This window comes from Nycticebus coucang, chromosome 15 (genome assembly GCF_027406575.1).
Source record: "Nycticebus coucang isolate mNycCou1 chromosome 15, mNycCou1.pri, whole genome shotgun sequence".
Taxonomy (NCBI): Eukaryota; Metazoa; Chordata; class Mammalia; order Primates; family Lorisidae; genus Nycticebus; species Nycticebus coucang.
In genome coordinates this window covers 74,172,220-74,190,754 of record NC_069794.1, presented here as the reverse complement: position 1 = coordinate 74,190,754, position 18,535 = coordinate 74,172,220, and the positions used below count along the sequence as shown (strand labels likewise).

General features: G+C 40.1%; 1 protein-coding gene across 4 annotated transcripts in view; it reads right to left on the bottom strand.

The window, feature by feature from the left end:
• The window catches only part of ATP8A2 (ATPase phospholipid transporting 8A2), a 752,313-nt gene that overhangs the window by 453,788 nt on the left and 279,990 nt on the right, over positions 1-18,535 (bottom strand). For all 4 annotated transcript variants that reach the window (XM_053563905.1, XM_053563906.1, XM_053563907.1 and 1 more), the window contains one exon: positions 11,072-11,136. In XM_053563905.1, coding sequence (XP_053419880.1) covers positions 11,072-11,136 — 65 coding nt within the window. The remainder of the gene's footprint in view (positions 1-11,071; positions 11,137-18,535) is intronic.

The window sequence follows — 18,535 nt, the reverse complement described above, 5'->3', positions numbered from 1 at the left end:
ATTTATAATTTAAATTTAAGTAGGGTTTTGGCACACTGGAGCCTCCAGCTGTTGCCCTGGGTAGAGTACCGTGGCGTCACAGCTCATAGCAAACTCAAACTCCTGGGCTTGGCGCTGCCCGGACCTCCATAAGAGCTGCAATATGACCCCTGACCCACAACCCACGCCCGCCGGGCTTCCGCATGCCCTGACCAAAAACTGCAGGAGACACGCAACCCCACGTCCTCCCTCCTATATCCTCCCTGCCTCCACACTGGCCCACTCATCTGGCCAGGGATACTGGTAGCCGCGTGCCCTCTGGAGCCCTCCATGCCTCTGCACAGAGCCCTTCTCCTGCCCAGAGACTTCTAGAGGCCCGGGTGCTCTGTGCCAAACTCACTAAGTGCAAGGCACTCCCAGAACCGTGCGTACCACCTGCCACCCTGTTGCTGGATCCAGGTGTGTCACACGGTGCAGCTGCTTCCACAACCAGAACTCCCTAGCTGGGTCAGCCCCAGAGGAACTACACAGAGTAACTCCCTACAAAGATCAAGCAACAATAGAGTGATCCCGCTGGGGCCTAATCTTGGAGAGACACCTCCCGAACTCTAAGGACAGCCAGAGGCAATGGTGAAAAACAATCATGAGGTGAAATCAACAGAAAAACTCTGGCAATATGAATAATCAAAGTAGATCAACTCCCTCAAGGATCAATGGGCCAGACACAGCACAAGATCCCATGCACAAATAAATAGCTGACATGTCAGAAATCGAATTCAGAATCTGGATAGCAAATAAGATCGAATTAGAATTCCAAGCAGTAACCCAAAAGATATCTCAAGAATTCAACAAATTCAAAGACCAAATGACCAAAGATTTTGATACATTGAGACAACAAGATGCAGCCCTCAAAGATCTGAGAAACACAGTAGAATCCATTAGTAACAGAAAGGAACAAGCAGAAGAAAGGATTTCTGACATTGAAGACAAAGCTTTTGAATGCTCCCAAACTCTCAAAGAGGAAGAGAAATGCAGGGCAAAAACAGATCACACTCTCGGAAACCTCTGGGATAATTCGAAGAAAACAAATATTCGTCTTATAGGGATCCCCAAAAGCGATGAAGTGGCTTCACAAGGCAGAGAGTCTCTTCTCCATGAGATTATGAAGGAGAACTTTCCAGACATGCGAAGCGATCCTGAAATTCAGATAGCAGACAGTTTCAGAACACCAGCACGACTCAACCCAAATAAGACATCCCCCAGACACATCATAATCAATTTCACTAAAGTTAATATGAAGGAGAAAATTCTGAAAGCTGCCAGACGAAAGAAAACCATTACCTACAAGGGGAAGAATATTAGAATAACTGCATATCTCTCTGCTGAAACCATCCAAGCTAGAAGAGGACGGTCATTGACTTTTAATCTCCTAAAACAAAATAACTTTCAACCCAGGATCCTGTACCCAGCTAAACTGAGTTTCATTTATGACGGAGAAATTAAATACTTCAATGACATTCACATGTTGAAGAAATTTGCCATAACTAATCCAGCTCTAGGATATTCTCAGACCTATCCTTCATAAAGGCCAGCATAATCCTCCACCACAAAAGTAAACCCACCCAGAAATTTTTGATCAAATTTCAACTTCCACAGTCACAAAAGGATTAAAAATGTTCACCAGAGTATCGAAAGGCTTATCAATATTCTCAATTAATGTGAATGGCTTAAACTGTCCTCTAAAGAGGCGCAGGTTGGCTGACTGGATACAAAAACTCAAGCCAGATATCTGCTGCATACAAGAATCACATCTTACATTAAAAGACAAATATAGACACAAGGTGAAGGGATAGTCATTTATATTCCAGGCAAATGGAAAGCTGAAAAAAGCAGGCCGCAGACGCAATAGGCTTTAAACCAACCAAAATAAGGAAGGATAAGGATGGACACTTCATATTTGTTAAAGGTAATATTCAATATGATGAGATCTCAATTATTAATATTAATGCACCCAACCAGAACGCACCTCAATTTGTAAGAGAAACTCTAACACACGTGAACAACTCGATTTCCTCCAGTTGCATAGTAGTTGGAGATTTTAACACTCCTTTAGCAGTCCTGGATAGATCCTCCAAAAAGAAGCTAAGCAAAGAAATTTTAGATTTAAACTCAACCATTCAACATCTGGACTTAACAGACATCTACAGAACATTTCATCCCAACAAAACTGAATACACATTCTTCTCATCAGCCCATGGAACATACTCCAAAATCAAACACATCCTAGGCCACAAATCTAACCTCAGCAAATTCAAAAAAAAGAAATTATTCCTTACATCTTCTCAGACCATCATGGAATAAAAGTTGAACTCAATAACAACAGGAATCTGCATACCTATACAAAAAAATGGAAGCTAAACAACCTTATGCTGAAGGATAGATGGGTTATAGACGAGATTAAGAAGGAAATCACCAAATTTTTGGAACAAAACAACAATCAAGACATGAATTACCAGAACCTCTGGGATAATGCAAAGGCAGTCCTAAGAGGGAAATTTATAGCACTGCAAGCCTTCCTCAAGAAAACAGAAAGAGAGGAAGTTAATAACTTAATGGGACATCTCAAGCAACTGGAGAAGAAAGAACACTCCAACCCCAAACCCAGCAGAAGAAAAGAAATAATCAAAATCAGAGCAGAACTAAATGACATTGAAAACAAAAGAATTAGACAACAGATCAATAAATCCAAAAGTTGGTTTTTTGAAAAGATCAATAAAATAGATAAACCTTTGGTCAACCTAACCAGGAAAAAACAGAGTAAAATCCCTAATTTCATCAATCAGAAATGGTAACGATGAAATAACAACAGACCCCTCAGAAATTCAAAAAATCCTTAATGAATACTACAAGAAACTCTACTCTCAGAAATATGAAAATCTGAAAGAAATAGACCAATACCTGGAAGTACGCCACCTACCAAGACTTAGCCAGAATGAAGTTGAAATGTTGAACAGGCCTATATCAAGTTCTGAAATAGCATCAACTATACAAAATCTCCCTAAAAAGAAGAGCCCAGGTTCAGATGGCTTCACATCAGAATTCCACCAAACTTTTAAAGAAGAACTAGTACCTATACTGCTAATCCTCTTCCAAAATATAGAAAAAGAAGGAATATTACCCAACACATTCTATGAAGCAAACATCACCTTGATCCTCAAACCAGGGAAAGACCCAACAAGAAAAGAAAATTATAGACCAATATCACTAATGAATATTGATGCTAAAATACTCAATAAGATCCTAACAAACAGAATCCAACAACACATCAAAAAAATTATACAACACGACCAAGTGGGATTTATCCCAGGTTCTAAAGGCTGGTTCAATATACATAAATCTATAAATGTAATTCAGCACATAAAAAAAATAAAAAATAAGGACCATATGATTCTTTCAATTGATGCAGAAAAAGCTTTTGATAATATCCAGCATTGCTTCATGATCAGAACACTTAAGAAAATTGGTATAGAAGGGACATTTCTTAAACTGATAGAGGCCATCTACAGCAAACCCACAGCCAATATCGTATTGAATGGAGTTAAATTGAAATCATTTCCACTTAGATCAGGAACCAGGCAAGGTTGCCCATTGTCTCCATTGCTCTTTAACATTGTAATGGAAGTTTTAGCCATTGCAATTAGGGAATAAAAGGCGATCAAGGGTATGCAGCACTTAGGGTCAGAAGAGATCAAACTTTCACTCTTCACAGATGACATGATCATATATGTGGAAAACACTAGGGATTCTACTACAAAACTTTTAGAAGTGATCAAGGAATACAGCAATGTCTCAGGCTACAAAATCAACACCCATAAATCTGTGGCCTTTATATATACCAACAATAACGAAGCTGAAAAAACAGTCAAGGACTCTATTCCTTTCACAGTAGTGCCAAAGAAGATGAAATATTTGGGAGTATACCTAACAAAGGATGTGAAAGATCTCTACAAAGAGAACTATGAAACTTTAATAAAATAAAATAAATAAATAAATACATAAGTAAATTTAAGTAGAAAAAGTAGACCGTTAAGCTGGATGAAGGAAACTGTGGTAACATAAATCAAGAATGTCCCTATGGAAAACAGCAGAGTTAATCTCTAAAGGATAACAATCATGCTCCAATTTATACTGTAGGCTTTGGTTTTTAACTGACAACGAATTATTCTGCATAAGCATGTCCTTACATCTTACAATAAAGATTGTTCTCATACTGAAAGATTTAGAAGAAAATAGTCATTCGAACAGAAGCAGAATCAGCAACAGCTACTGCCTTTCATGGTTCACCTCACATAGCACACCAAATAGGAAAGCAGAAAAGGTCTACACAAATGGGAAATTCATCCCTTTTTCATGATAAAAGCTATGCAGCCATCTATGAAGAGTTCATTTTTGCTAAAACAGCCACAAACTTAGAATATGTTAATGTAACCGCAATTCAAAGGACTTTAACTCCACAAACAATACTGAAAAAATGCTCATAGTTCTGACATTTATATTACCTGTAGAGAGTTGTGGTAAGCTCTCTGCATTCACCTGCAAATAAACTGCAGTTAAGCTGGCAGAACTTATCAGCAGGCAAAGAGGATACAAAAATATGTATGTACATATGTGTATACGCTAAAATACATATAGGTCACCTCTACCCAAGAAGGTATGTTTTCTTTACCTAAGAGCCTTCTAGGGATTGATTCTAAAAACATAAACAGCAGAAAATAAAATAATATATGTTCCTAGAAATTAAAGGTTAGAAACAACTTCAATGTCCAATAAAAAGTAAAGAATTAAATAAATCAGAGAATATAGTATGTTCGATAGAATCTATGTAGTTGTCTAAAATGGGGCTATAGAGACAGAATTCCAGCTAAAAGAGAAAAAAACTAGGTTGACAAGTGTATCTATTGTGTGTAATTCCACTTTTTAAAAAATGGCTATATATATACACACATGTACATATATGTACATATACACACAGTTACTGTATTGTAATTGCACGAAAACAGCTAAATACACACAACGCACACAAACAACATGCTTCTACTTGCCTCAGAAAATAGTACTTAGATTTAGCCAAATTTTAAATTGTACTTCTCTGGGTAGTGGACGTCTACTCAGAAAACTTTATTTCCCTTTCTTCTCATTAATGTCTATTGTTTTCAACACTGAATGGACCAGGTAATTTTTAAAGAAGAATAAATGAGGTTTAAAACTAGTAGATTGCAGGAAAATCTAAATTATCCTCAGAACAAAGATTGACGGCTACAATCCCCTAAATCAAGGGAACTACATCAAAGGTTCTGCCTTCAATATATCTTGGAAGTCATTCCAAATAAAACATGTCCACATCTACAAAAGTTACCTTATATAGAACAGTGCTTCGAAACTTGAACACAGAACGAACTTCACTGATGAAGGACCTTAACAGGACTTAGCCTTTGATATAATAATTTTTCTCTTACAATATGCTGGTCCCACCACCACAGCAAAGTGGGCTGTTATCTCAGCCTAACAACTGCTGTCATTGTTGATGTTAAACATTTTTTATGATGTATCTTTATGATACACGATGTAATTACTGATTTTCTTCATTTAAAAGCTGAAGTCAAGAGTTGTCAGGCTCCAGGCCTTTCTCTTTCTGATTTGGGGCCTTTCAAAAGTACCATTAGCACTAGAGGTAGACAAAGACTTCTGAGTTCACTCTCCCCAAAAGCTGGATTCCATAGACGTGGAATATCTAACCTAAATAAAGCCATCAAATGGCAATGATTTGCTAGGTAATTACAGTAGAACAAAGGACTAACCATCTCTTCTTTGTGAAAAGCTTAAAGCTATCAACAAGATGCATTTGATTAAGACTGGGAAGATAGGGGCAGCTGCTATGGCTCAAAGGAATAGGGCACTGGCCCCATATACCAGAGGTGGCAGGTTCAAGCCCGGCCCCGGTCAAAAACTGCAAAAAAACAAAAGACTAGGAAGATGGAGGGGGGAGAGAGAGAGCACTATTCCTTTCATTCAGGGGAAGTTTTCCATATTCTAACAAAATCCTGCTCCCAGTTCACAGGTATAGTGGAGCTGGGATGCTGGCAGTGGCTCCCTGAAGTCTCCTGGGCTGCTAGCAGCAACAGTGGGATTCTTAGCTAGCAACATCTCATTCATTCCTGTAATTTCATATTACCACAGATAATATTTAAAAACGTCATATGCCTGTGGCACAAGCCTCACAGTTATGATAATAGGCTTGTGGATGATTTTGAAACATTTTTTAAATTTATCTATTATTAAATCATAGCTGTGTACATTAATGCAATCATGGGGCATCATACACTGGTTTTTATAGACCATTTGACATATTTTCATCATACTGGTTAACATAGCCTTCCTGGCATTTTCTTAGTTATTGTGTTGAGACATTTACACTCTACATCCAGTAAGTTTCACATGTACCCTTGTAAGATGCACCGTACATGTGGTCCCACCAATCACCCATCCTCCCCCTTCCCCTCCCCTCCCTTTCCTCCTTCTCCATATGCTTAGGTTATAACTGGGTTATACCTTTCATATGAAAGCTATAAATTAGTTTCATAGTAGGGCTGAGTACATTGGATACTTTTTCTTCCATTCTTGAGATACTTTACTAAGAAGAATTTGTTCCAGCTCCTGATATTGTTTTAACTCACCAAGTAGCTGAAGAAGAACTGGAACCAGCACACACGTCAGGCAATGCCATATCACCACAGCTTCTGCTTCTACTACTTTTTTTTATTCTTAATTCAGTTTTCTTAAAAAAGGAATCCTTTTAAGCCATTATCTGTGAGAGTCAGTTTAACCAAAACTGAATACAGTCCATCAATCCATCTAAGCAGCACACACGAATGGCAACACTTCACAGTGGGCCGCAAACAAAGTGCAAGCCCAGCGACAACCCTTCTCTGGAGCTCATGCCTCTCCCACCTCTCCATTTCTCCCAAGCCCAGTGTGCCAGAAGTAAGGACTAAGAAGTGCCAGTGACCATCCATACATGTTATCAATAAGGCTAATGTCCTCAGTATCTTTTGAATCTGCAAAAAAGAAAATCACACATTTTTCCTGCATTTTAATATATCATCCAGTGCCCCTGGGGTTGTATACCATCACCCCTCCATTTCAAAGACCATTGACCTTGTCTATATTACAGAGCCTACATGTTATTTTGGTAGCAACTGAAAAGTTCAAAACATAGACATTGATACTAATCATTTATAGTATTTGGAGTGCCACCCTGGACAGACTTACTGGTCAAGTGAAGGCTCTTAGACATAAGACTCCTATCCCCTCACACGCACACGAGAGATGAAATACGAGAAGCCATCCCAGGGCTTCCAATTCTTGGGCCACCTCCCCTTTGTCCCTGTCTTGTGTGCTTCGTCATCAGAGCCCTGAGGCCTTAAAAGTTCACTTTGGATCTCCACCAAAGTTGTACTACATATCTAATTTATGGTCCTAGGACTCTCTTTTTATCCCCACCTACCAAATAAAACTAAAGAGAAATACCTTTAACTGAACTAAAGAATAAGGGAGGAGGAGAAGGGAGGAGGATCTTTCTCACCAGACGCTAGTCAGAAATAAGGAGTCGCCCTCTGAGTATCAAACAAAAACAAAGTATAGATTTAATAGAAAGTGCTCCTCTGCTCAGCATACTGAATATATTAAAGTCATTATATTTAAAGCCGGAAGTTCAAAACCAGTTAAGTACAATCATTCTTAATAGGCTACTCCAGAGGAAGTTAGGCACACCCGTAAAAGCTTTGGCATCACAAACTGCTCTTTAGTCTAGGACAGGGAAACAGAAGTCTCAACCCACACAGTTAAAGTCCATCTCTTGGATTCCAAAGAACATCTGATTTAAAGGGAAAATACAGGACAATTTCTGAATTACCTCTAGAAAAAGGAGCCTCTTTAACAAAAAAAAATCATGGATTCTGTGGAACTAGAAACTCATCAGGAGACAAGGAAGCCTCCGGTATAGACGCTCTGGCTGTGCTCACGGGTTCTGGGAATTTTTCTGTACCAATGCTCCACTCTCCTCTCCAAGAAGGAGTGATGTGCTGTGTGGATTACTCAGTCTCTGCTCCCTAGTAACATCAACTTGCATCCGTCTCGTGAGTATCACTTTTAAACAGAATTTTTTATTGATACTGGGAAATTATCTTAAGCTTGTCCATTCATTTATTCAAACATTTACTGACTAACCAAGATGTGTGAAGCACTATTTTGGAGGTGGAGATGCGTCCTAAAAATATCATATTTTTACCCATGGACCCTAAACTCTAAAGTAGAGGGAAACAGACAAAATCTATTTTACAAGAGCCCAAAATAAACAAAACTGATTAAAAAATGGGCAAAGGTTTGAAGAGATATTTCTTCAAAGAAGAAATGCAAAAGACCAACAAGCACATGTAAAGATGTTCCATGTCATTAATCATTAGGAAAATGCAAATCAAAGCCCCAAAGAGATACTACTCTTAAACACATCAGGATGGCTACTATTAAAACAAAACAAAACAAAACACATACAAACAGAAAGAAAAAAAAAAAGTCCTGGCAAGAAAGCAAAGGAATCAGAAACCTTCTCCACTATTGGTAGGAGCATAAAATTGTCTGGCTGCTGAGGAGAACAGTTTAGCAGTTCCTCAAAAAGTCAAACATTACCATATGCCCTAGCAACTCCACTTCTGGGTATCTACCCTCCAAATTTAAAAGCAGGGTTTTGTTCACAGCAGCAGTACAGGTAGTGTTATAAACATTTCACTTATGTACAACTTATGCTTATGAATGGAGGCTATTATTTACAGTAAGTCCCCTTACAAAGGTGGGCTATTACAGGTAATCATGTAAATGTACCAGTTCTGACCTACATGTAAATTCAACTTAAGAATGAACCTACAGAACCTATCTCATTCGTAACCTGGGGACTGCTTATGTTCACAACAGGCAAAAGTTAAAAGCCACTCAAGTACCCAGTGACAGATGAATGGATCAACGAATTGTGGTATATCCATACAACAGAATATTATTCAGTCCCCCACAGGAAAGAAATTCTGGCATATACAACACGGATTTAACATAAAGACGTTATGCTAAGTGAAATAAGCCAGTATGCTATATGATTCCACTCATATGAGGTATCTAGAGTTACCAAATTCATTGAGAGAGAAAGATGGCTGCCAGGAGGGTGGAGGGAGCAGGGAATGGTGAGTTGTTTACCAGTACAGAGTTTTAGTCAGGAAGATGAAGAGTTCTGTGGATAAATGGTGGTGATAATTGCACAACAATACGAATGCACTTACCACCACTGAACTGTACACTTAAAAGGTATTTTACCACCATGTACACACACACAGTATTTCCAATGATAAAAAGTTCTACAGAGAAAAATAATGACAATCCTGTGGGGAGTGCTGAGGCCTGGAGCATATGAGTAGAGGGGAGCTTTCCTCATCCCCCATAACATGTGAGAATTACAGGTCAGGAGACAGGCATGACCTGGGATGCTGGGCTTCTTGTAGGCAACAACATATAAAAGGAGAGAGGCATGCTGAGAATCTTGGAGCACCCTACCAGGCAGAGAGTGGGATGCTGCCAGTGATGCCTACAGACACGGAACTCTGGGCTTCTTCCAGACTCCTGCCCTTGGTCTCATACAGACTCCCAGGATTCACAGCAGGATTTATGACCTCCCCAATTTGCAAATATAATAACCTCTGGACTATCTCCTCCCTTAAAAAATGCAACTAGCAAGCCAGGCACAGTGGCTCACACCTGTAATCCCAACACTCTGGTAGGCCAAGGCAGGTGCATTGCCTGAGCTCACGAGTTCAAGACCAGCCCAAGAAAGAGTGAGACCCCATCTCTAAAAATAGCCAAGAGTTGTGGCAGGCATCTGTAGTCCCAGCTACTTGGGCGGCTGAGGCAAGAGAATCTCCTGAGCCCAGGAGTTGGAGGTTGCTGTGAGCTATAACACCATGGCACTCTACCAAGGGTGATAAACAACAACAAAAAAGAAATGCAACTAGCCTTGTCATCTGCTCCTAGCATTGGCAGTTAAATCTCCTGCCAGGAAGGGGGGCTATAGGTATCTGTCTGTCAGGAGATTAAATCTCCTGACAAATGGAGTTTCACTGGTCAGCTCATATTTTTATATCAAGCCACTTCTTAGGGCATTGGTTACCCTCAAATGAGTTCCCTCCACCCCTGGTCTTACCAGTGGCTTTAGGCCATGATGGAGTGGATACATATCTAAGAAATACTCAAGAGAACTATGTTGCTCAATTCTCCAAAAGCTGGTAGGGTGATATTGGGATGCTGGAGAATTAAATGCACATTTAAATAACTCTTAACCTCAAGTATTGGCTTTAGTTTAAGTTTTGTCCTAGAAAGAAAATCCTACAAGTCTTCTTAATAGCACACACTAAATTATTATAGGTCCCAATAATCATTCATACTTCACATTTAATGATTAAAGCCATACCAGATTAAAACTATCCTCTCCTTAGGCTTGGCACCTGTAGCTCAGTAGCTAGGGCACCAGCCACATACGCTGGAGCTGGCGGGTTTGAACCCAGCCCAGGCCTGCAAACAACAATGACGATTACAACAAAAAAATAGCTGGGCATTGTGGTGGGCACCTGTAGTCCCAGCTACTTGGAATGCTGAGGCAAGAGAATCGCTTAAGCCCAAGAGTTTGAGGTTGCTGTTAAGCTGTGACGCCATGGCTCTCTACCGAGGGCAACAAAGTAAAACTCTGTCTCAAAGGAAAAAAAAAAAAAAAACTATCCCATCTTTAATTCACAATTCTAAGTGAGTACAATAAAGTAGTATCATGAGGCAAGATCTTGATGTTCAAAGAGAAGGCCTTCTGCCATCCATTCATAAATACAAACAGAAAACACAGTGTCAACTGTTTTTAACAAAACATGAACTGTGGTTATCAATCACAGTATTAACAAATAAAGAGTTAATATAGCTATGCCAAATACAATGTTTGAGAACTACTTACATCCAAAGAATCCTCCTTCAGTAGGATAAGGGCCATATTCTGTGACACCAACCGGCAGGAATACCCTAAAGTTTGGGAAGAGACAATACACATGACTTTATCATGCCTTCTGTGCACTCGGTTTCCAATAGTTATTCAAGTTCAACCTCCCTTCTTATAGCTGCCTTATTACCATTTTAAGCCTTTTGGATTGCAAAGAGGAAGAGAAAGGTAGAAAGAGTAATAATGTCAAATTGATTTTGATTCCTGCAGTCAGCCTGAATACAACTGGTTAGGAATGTATTTGTAACTAAAAGGTAAAATAAATACTTGTTAATTTTGTGTGGATTTTTCTCTATCCTTGTTACCCTTGCATGAAATTAGGATAAAGCTTAGATTATCTGAATAACAGCAAACACTTCAGGAAGACAAATGGAACCTAATAATACTCCTAAATCACGATAAACATACCTATTGGAATATTAAGATTCCTCCTTTTCTTGTCAAAATGTAGATATTCTTTTGAAACCTCAAAAGGTTACCCCAGAAAATCAGCCATCACAACCAGTTTTTTTCTCAGCCACTTAATAAACTAGATCAATAATTATAGGAAAATGAAATAAATTATTAGCACATCAATTTTTAACCTTCCAGCAAGTGTGCAATAGTCTCAAGAAAGGGCTTTAATCATTACTGTTCCTAAAGTAAAGAAGAGCCTAGATCCCCCCTGCAGAACTAAAACTTCCATTTCATAGATGCTAAATTTACCAGAAAGGGAGATGAGATTTAACTAATGGACAAGAAACAGACTTGCTGCACTGACACTCAATGCTACTCAGCAGGTTCCTTTCCATCCTTAAGAAATCCTAATAATAGGCACAAAATGAAGACAGACAAAAATAAATTAAGACCAAGAAAAACCTGGGGGTTTTGGGAGGGGAAGCAATATTTTTGTTTATTTTAGAACATACAAAGTATATCTTTCACTAACAATTGTCATCTGGAATATTCTAAAAAACACCCCAAAGCACCAATTTATTTTTAAGAGTCTCTCTCTGCTGCCCAGGCTCAAAACAAAGGCAATGATGCAATGGTAGCTCACTGTAGCCTTGAACTCCTGAAATCAAGCAATCCTCCTGCATCAGCCTCACAAGAGCTGGGACTACAAGCACACATCACCAGGCCTGCCTAGTTTTTCTTTCTTTTTTTTTTTTTTAAAGATGGGGTCTCACTCTGTTGCCCAGGCTTCTCTCAAGCTCCTGGCCTCAAGCAGTTCTCCTGCCTCAACCACCTAAGTCAGTGAGATTATAGGCATGAGCCACTGCACCCAGCAGAGCACAAATTTTAAAGCATAGCATTATGGCATTGAATCCAAAAGAATTTTTTTTTTCAGAGAAACAGCAAAAAGATACAGTCCAGGCTTATTAACTGAAGTTATTCTCAAAGGAACGTGATTATTGTCTCTTGTTAAAACTACTACATATTGTTTTTAAAACTAAAACAAACTGAATAATTTAAAATTATAACACCACATGGGCCAAATAGCTGTTAAATCTTTGAAAAAGAGAGAGAGAGAGATGAAACAATTTTCCATATTGTTTCAAACTAGTTCAAGTCGATATTTTAACAATAGCGATGGATAGGAGTGAGACTCTCAGAATGCCATTAAAAGCTCCATTTGGTAAGACTAGAATAATCAAACTCATTGTTTCCCATTAAAACTTTACAAAGCTTTCTTCCTTCCTCTAAGTTCTTAGATTAGGTCCAAAAGGGAGGTCTACATTTTATTTTCCTTTACAAGAGGGGATATTGTAACGTTAATCATTTCCCCCACATTAGGCTCATTCTTTCTTTTCCTTGAGACTTGCTGCAGCTTCATGTACAGTGAACTGTTACAAATTCAGTCTAACCAAGGCAAAAGGACTTACTGGTATTTTTTTATTTGAATAACAGCTGTACAAGCAGGCTATAATTTTTAAGCCCTAGATTGTTGCTTTATATTTTTCAATTTAAGCAAAATGCCATTTGACAACCGAAGCTACACAAAGATATTATGAAAAACTCCATGTCCTTTTTTCTAGCCAGGGCACAGGGAAGGAAATCCAAAACTTTGATGACACTTTAATGAATTTAGATACACAAAACTAAAAGCTTCTGAGCACAAACAGGTTAAGATTTTTGTTGTTGTTGTTGTTTTAAATTGGATACTGAAAAGAGATTTCGCTTATAGAGTTATCACACAGAGCTCCTGCACTCAACAGACTATGGACTTTAAAACCCAGATAATTGTGACTTAGCTAACGCAGAAAATTAAATGGTGTCAATTCAAGTTTGGTGTGCTTGATTTCTTATGTTTTTGGATAAAATGAGATCAACTCTTGGAGAAAAGCCAGGAATGGAATGTCAATCCACACTTGTAAATTGAGGTGTAGCTCTTTAATCTCTGAATCTAACAAGATGACCATAAAATGACTGAGAAGGGACCCTTAGGGAGTTCACTTTTTACTACAGCTAAAGTTAATAGCATATTATGAAAGGCTTTAGTCTTTCCACTGCCTGAGCATAATCAACTTTCTAAGTAACCAAAATATTACAGAGGACTTGATTTTAAGACAACAAAATAATACTTCATACTAGAAAACATTACCAAACCTTATCGCTCAGATCTCTCAACCAGTGTCTCCCCACCTCCCAAACCTTTTTTTCCAGGTTAAGCCCATATTGCCAAAGACATCTAAACCCATATTTCTCTGGAAACATTTTTGAAAGGGTCAGGAGAAACAATTTCTCCTTACTAACCATGTATCCTAAGGTCACATCAACAAAACTACCCATCATTGGTATTTAATATGGTGCCAACCCACAATAAGCATGTTGTTGGTTCCAAATACTTTCATAGAGAATCTGGGCCCTTAAAACAGGTAAACTTCACAAGTAGGTAACAAAAGATAATCTCTTAGGCTACTGCAGTAGGGTGAAAGAGACCCTATCCAGAGTCCCTCACCACCCAGAGAACACAGGAGCTGAAGACTTATCCACAGAACCACTCGCCTGGTCACCTTTCCCTGCAGACCTCAGGACCATCTCACAAGGCCTTTCCACACCTAAGAAAAGAATGCTCAGATTTACCTCATGAGCTTCTCCCCAAAATGAGCCATCCTGACCCAATCTATGTTCATTCCTTTTTGTTTTAAATTCTGAAAGCTCAAGTTATAAACCTGTCTCATCCATGAAGTCTTCGCTGGTCTTCTGCACTCACGTATTTTTCCTTCTGGGAAGTGAGTAACACATATTCTCACACTTGTGTGACCTAGATAAGTTGCTTCATCTCTCTGAGACTCAGTTATCTTTAAAATGGAATACCTTTAAAATTCCCTAAAGGGGGGTGGAGCATGATGGCAGATGGGACAAACATGTAGCCCACCTCTCCCAAGTCATCAGGTGAAAAGAAGAGGGGTCTAGATCTTTCCTGCGCATGGATTATTGGTGTGGACAGACAGCTGGAGACGCTCAGTGAATTTGTGGATTGCTATATATGAGGGGTAATTTAAAACCACAGACTCTGTTGTAGAGATTTTTTCCCTGCTTGGCCGTGCTGCCTGGCAGGCCCCTCCCTTACGGAGGACAGCAGCTTGCAAATACTGGCAAAACCCAATTGACGAAAATTTATTCCTGAGCTGAGGGTAGCACGCGAAAGGAGAGCCCCTCAAAACCACAGGGAGCTGGGCAACCTGATGGAAAACTGAAGGGAAGGGATCCCGCCCAGGAAACAGACATTTTGAACTATCCAAAATGGCAGATGCCTTCCCCCAGAACAACAGGAGTGATTAAATAGACCGGAGCATTCCTGGTGGGGAATGTTGGAGGGGGCTGGCAGTTCAGGCTGTGCGGCGAACTGGCAGGTAGCTGGACTCAAAAGTCCCCATTCAAAAGGGAGACTCTGAACCACAAAACTGAGAATAAGGTCCCCAAGCACTCCAGCCACGGGAACTGCAGCCGTGGGACCCTTCAGCAGCCCCGCCAGCCACCAGCAGCCAACACCCTCCCCCACAGCCGATGGCAGTTGCCAGTTTATGTGGGAGAAGAGTGGAAAGATTTGTGAAGCGTGGACTCCTGCACTGAGTTGGGAGGTCGGATAGGAGTGCCGTCTGGAACAGAGAAGCTCAGCTTGCACAATAGTTAGGTGGCAAACTTTTACGGAAACTCAAAAATGGCAATCGGTCAGGTAGGCTGGTTACCGTGGTAACAGTATAAACTGTGAATCAGGTATAAGCCTGGGAACCGCTCACAGCGCCACCTGGTGACTAGAAAGTATATTGCATTATAAATATATACCTACGAAAGTTGATCCCTACATCATACATATAGATGTATATTTCTACATATATATCTGAATAATATTTTTGTGGTTGGTGCTTTTTTTCTTTTCTCTTTTTTTTTCTTTGTTCTGTTTTTTCCTCAGCATTTTCTTAGAAGAGCTATTGTTAATTTATCATTTTTTATATAGATATATTTTTATTTCTATTTTTATCTATTTTTAATTTTTCCTTTCTTCTTTTTTAACTTTTTTATGAACACTACTTTTTTCTTTTTTTTCAATTATTTTACGATTATCACTATTTTTATTGTACTTGTTTTTTTGTTGTTGTCGTGGGTATTGTCTGTTTGTCTATGTGTCTCCGTCTGTTTGTGCATCTATGGGCTAGTGTGTCTGGTAGCCTTTGTATCTGTTTATTTGCTCCTTTGTTCTCAATGAGTTTGGTGTTATGACCTGCAATTCTGAGCTCCCAGCACTCCCCTCCACTCTCACTCTGAGGACTGGAGGCCTGTCCCCCAAGAGTCCAGATTCTTGGGTGATTTCTCAAGAGGTGTAGACAGGACCTGGACTGCAGCTGGACAGTGCTGATTCTGCAGCATGGGAGTGAGGAGACAGCGATCCACTGTGAGGGAATTATGCCGAAGCAGCAGTGCCCCGAGGTGGAGAGCAGCAGCCGTCTTTAGCAACAACAAGTCCCACCCCCGGATATCCCGAAGCAACTCCCCCTGTCTCCATGGGCAACCAGAGGAGGCTGGGCATCTTCTTAGATGGCAACCACCGTGGAACAGATCTTGGACTGAAACACAGGCCCCATGAGTAAAGGGTGTGCCTGAGTTGGTACTGGCCTGGGTGGAACACCAGGACTAGAAAATACACGTGCAGAGCCAGGAAATCCCAGGCCGGGGCTGACACAGAAGACTATGTTACTGAGCCTAAGACACACCCAGCCCTCAGGGGATCATCAGCCTATAGACAAAGGAAGGCAGGAGGCTACAGCTGACAGCTAACCATGCTGCGAATACAAACCTGCAGGAGTAAAGACAGGGCCTGAGGCACAGGTTCTGAACTCAAATCAGCCCTTCTTAGGCAGAGGAATTTAGCAGGGACAGAAATGAACTCCCACAGGGTTGTTCTGTTCTGCCAGTAACATCAATCGAGGGCAGAGCTGGAACTGAGTGAACACCCCCCACCTCCATCAAGTGCCCCAGGTTGACAGGCCTCACCGCCCCCTGCAGGAAAAAGGCAGAGAACAGAGGCCTGGATGAGCAGATACAGACTTCCTTGTGATTTAGGCAGGTACAAACCTCTGCATTATCTGCTCACTGGAGACAACTGACTGGGTCATAGCCCTGAGGGGCTAGCAGTGACTGGCTATGACAGAGCTTCAAGGTGGAGAAGGAGGCATCAACCTTCCCAGACTAATCTATTTGCTGGGTGGCACTTCCGGACTTCACGGAGCACTGGAGCAAGTCATATTTGAGTTGTCACCAGACACCTGCATTCCAGTTCCCAGAGACATTTTAAATTCTCCCACCTGAGACAGGTGCTGACTGAGACAATTGATTTGGACTTTTGAACTGAGCCAATTGCCTGAGGACTATTCAAGTGGTGCCCTGGGTGTGTGGTTGTACGAAGGTTTGATTTTCCTTTTCCAATTGTTGCCTGTTGGGGGCGGGGTGACATAATTGCTGGTATTTCTCCATAGCTGATACTTCAACCGAGAGTAACTGTTTAACTAGGGGCAAACAGAGACAGCTGAAAACAAGACAGAATCACTTAGCCCTACCACATCAAATAGGTCACCATCATCTCAGGCCGTAGCAATGCACGGGTCCTCTACAAGGCTCCAGGAGAAAAATCAAACCGTGTAAATTAATTGTGGGAAGCAATCAGTGGAAAAACTCTGGTAACATGAATAACCAGAATAGATCAATGCCCCCAAGGAAAGATATGGCAGATGTAACTGAAGATCCCATTCATGAACAGCTGGCCAGATGTCAGAAATCAAATTCAGAATTTGGATTGCAAACAAGATTAACAGAATGGAGGAAAATTTGAAAATAGAAATCGGAAGAGCAACGCAAAAGTCAGAATTAGAAATTTGAGGAGAAATTCAAAAATTGTCTCAAGAATTTAATGAATTTAAAGACAAAGCCACTAAAGATTTTGATGCACTGAAGCAAGCATTTTCAGCCCTCAAAGATCTGAAAAATACAGTAGAATCCCTCAGTAACAGAGTGGAGCAGGCAGAAGAAAGGATTTCTGACACTGAAGACAAGGTGTTTGAAATCTCCCAAACTCTCAAAGAAGAAGAGAAATGGAGAGCAAAAATGGATCATTCTCTCAGAGAGCTCTGGGATAATATGAAGAAGGCTAATATTCGTCTCATTGGAATCCCTGAAAGTGATGAAGTGCCCTTGCAAGGCACAGAGGCCCTTCTCAATGAAATTATGAAAGAAAATTTTCCAGACATGTCAAGAGATTCTGAAATCCACATAGCAGACAGTTTCAGAACCCCAGCACTACTCAATCCGAATAAGACATCCCCAGGCATATCATAATTAACTTCACTAGTGTCAATATGAAGCTGAAAATTCTGAAAGCAGCTAGACGCAAGAAATCTATTACCTACAAAGGGAAGAATATTAGGATCACTGCAGATCTCTCTGCTGAAACTTTTTAAGCCAGAAGAGGGTGGTCATCGACTTTTAATCTCCTAAAGCAAAATAACATTCATCCCCGGATCCTGTATCCAGCTAAACTGAGTTTCATTTCTGATGGAGAAATTAAATACTTTAATGACATTCATATGTTGAAAAAATTTGCCATAACCAAACCAGTTCTCCAGGATATTCTCAGATCTATCCTCCATAATGACCACCCCAATACTCTACCACAAAAATCAACTCACTCAGAAACTTTTGATCAAACACCAAGTTCCTCAATGGCAAAAGGATTAAAAATGTCCACTGGAATTTCAAAAAACTCAAAACCCAAAACTTTACCACACCTATCAATATTCTCCATTAATATTCTCTGTACTCTAAAGAGGCATAGGTTAGCTGACTAGATACAAAAACTTAGGCCAGATATTTGCTGCACATCTTACCTTAAAAGATAAATATAGACTCAGGGTAAAAGGATGGTTTTCCATATTTCAGGCAAAT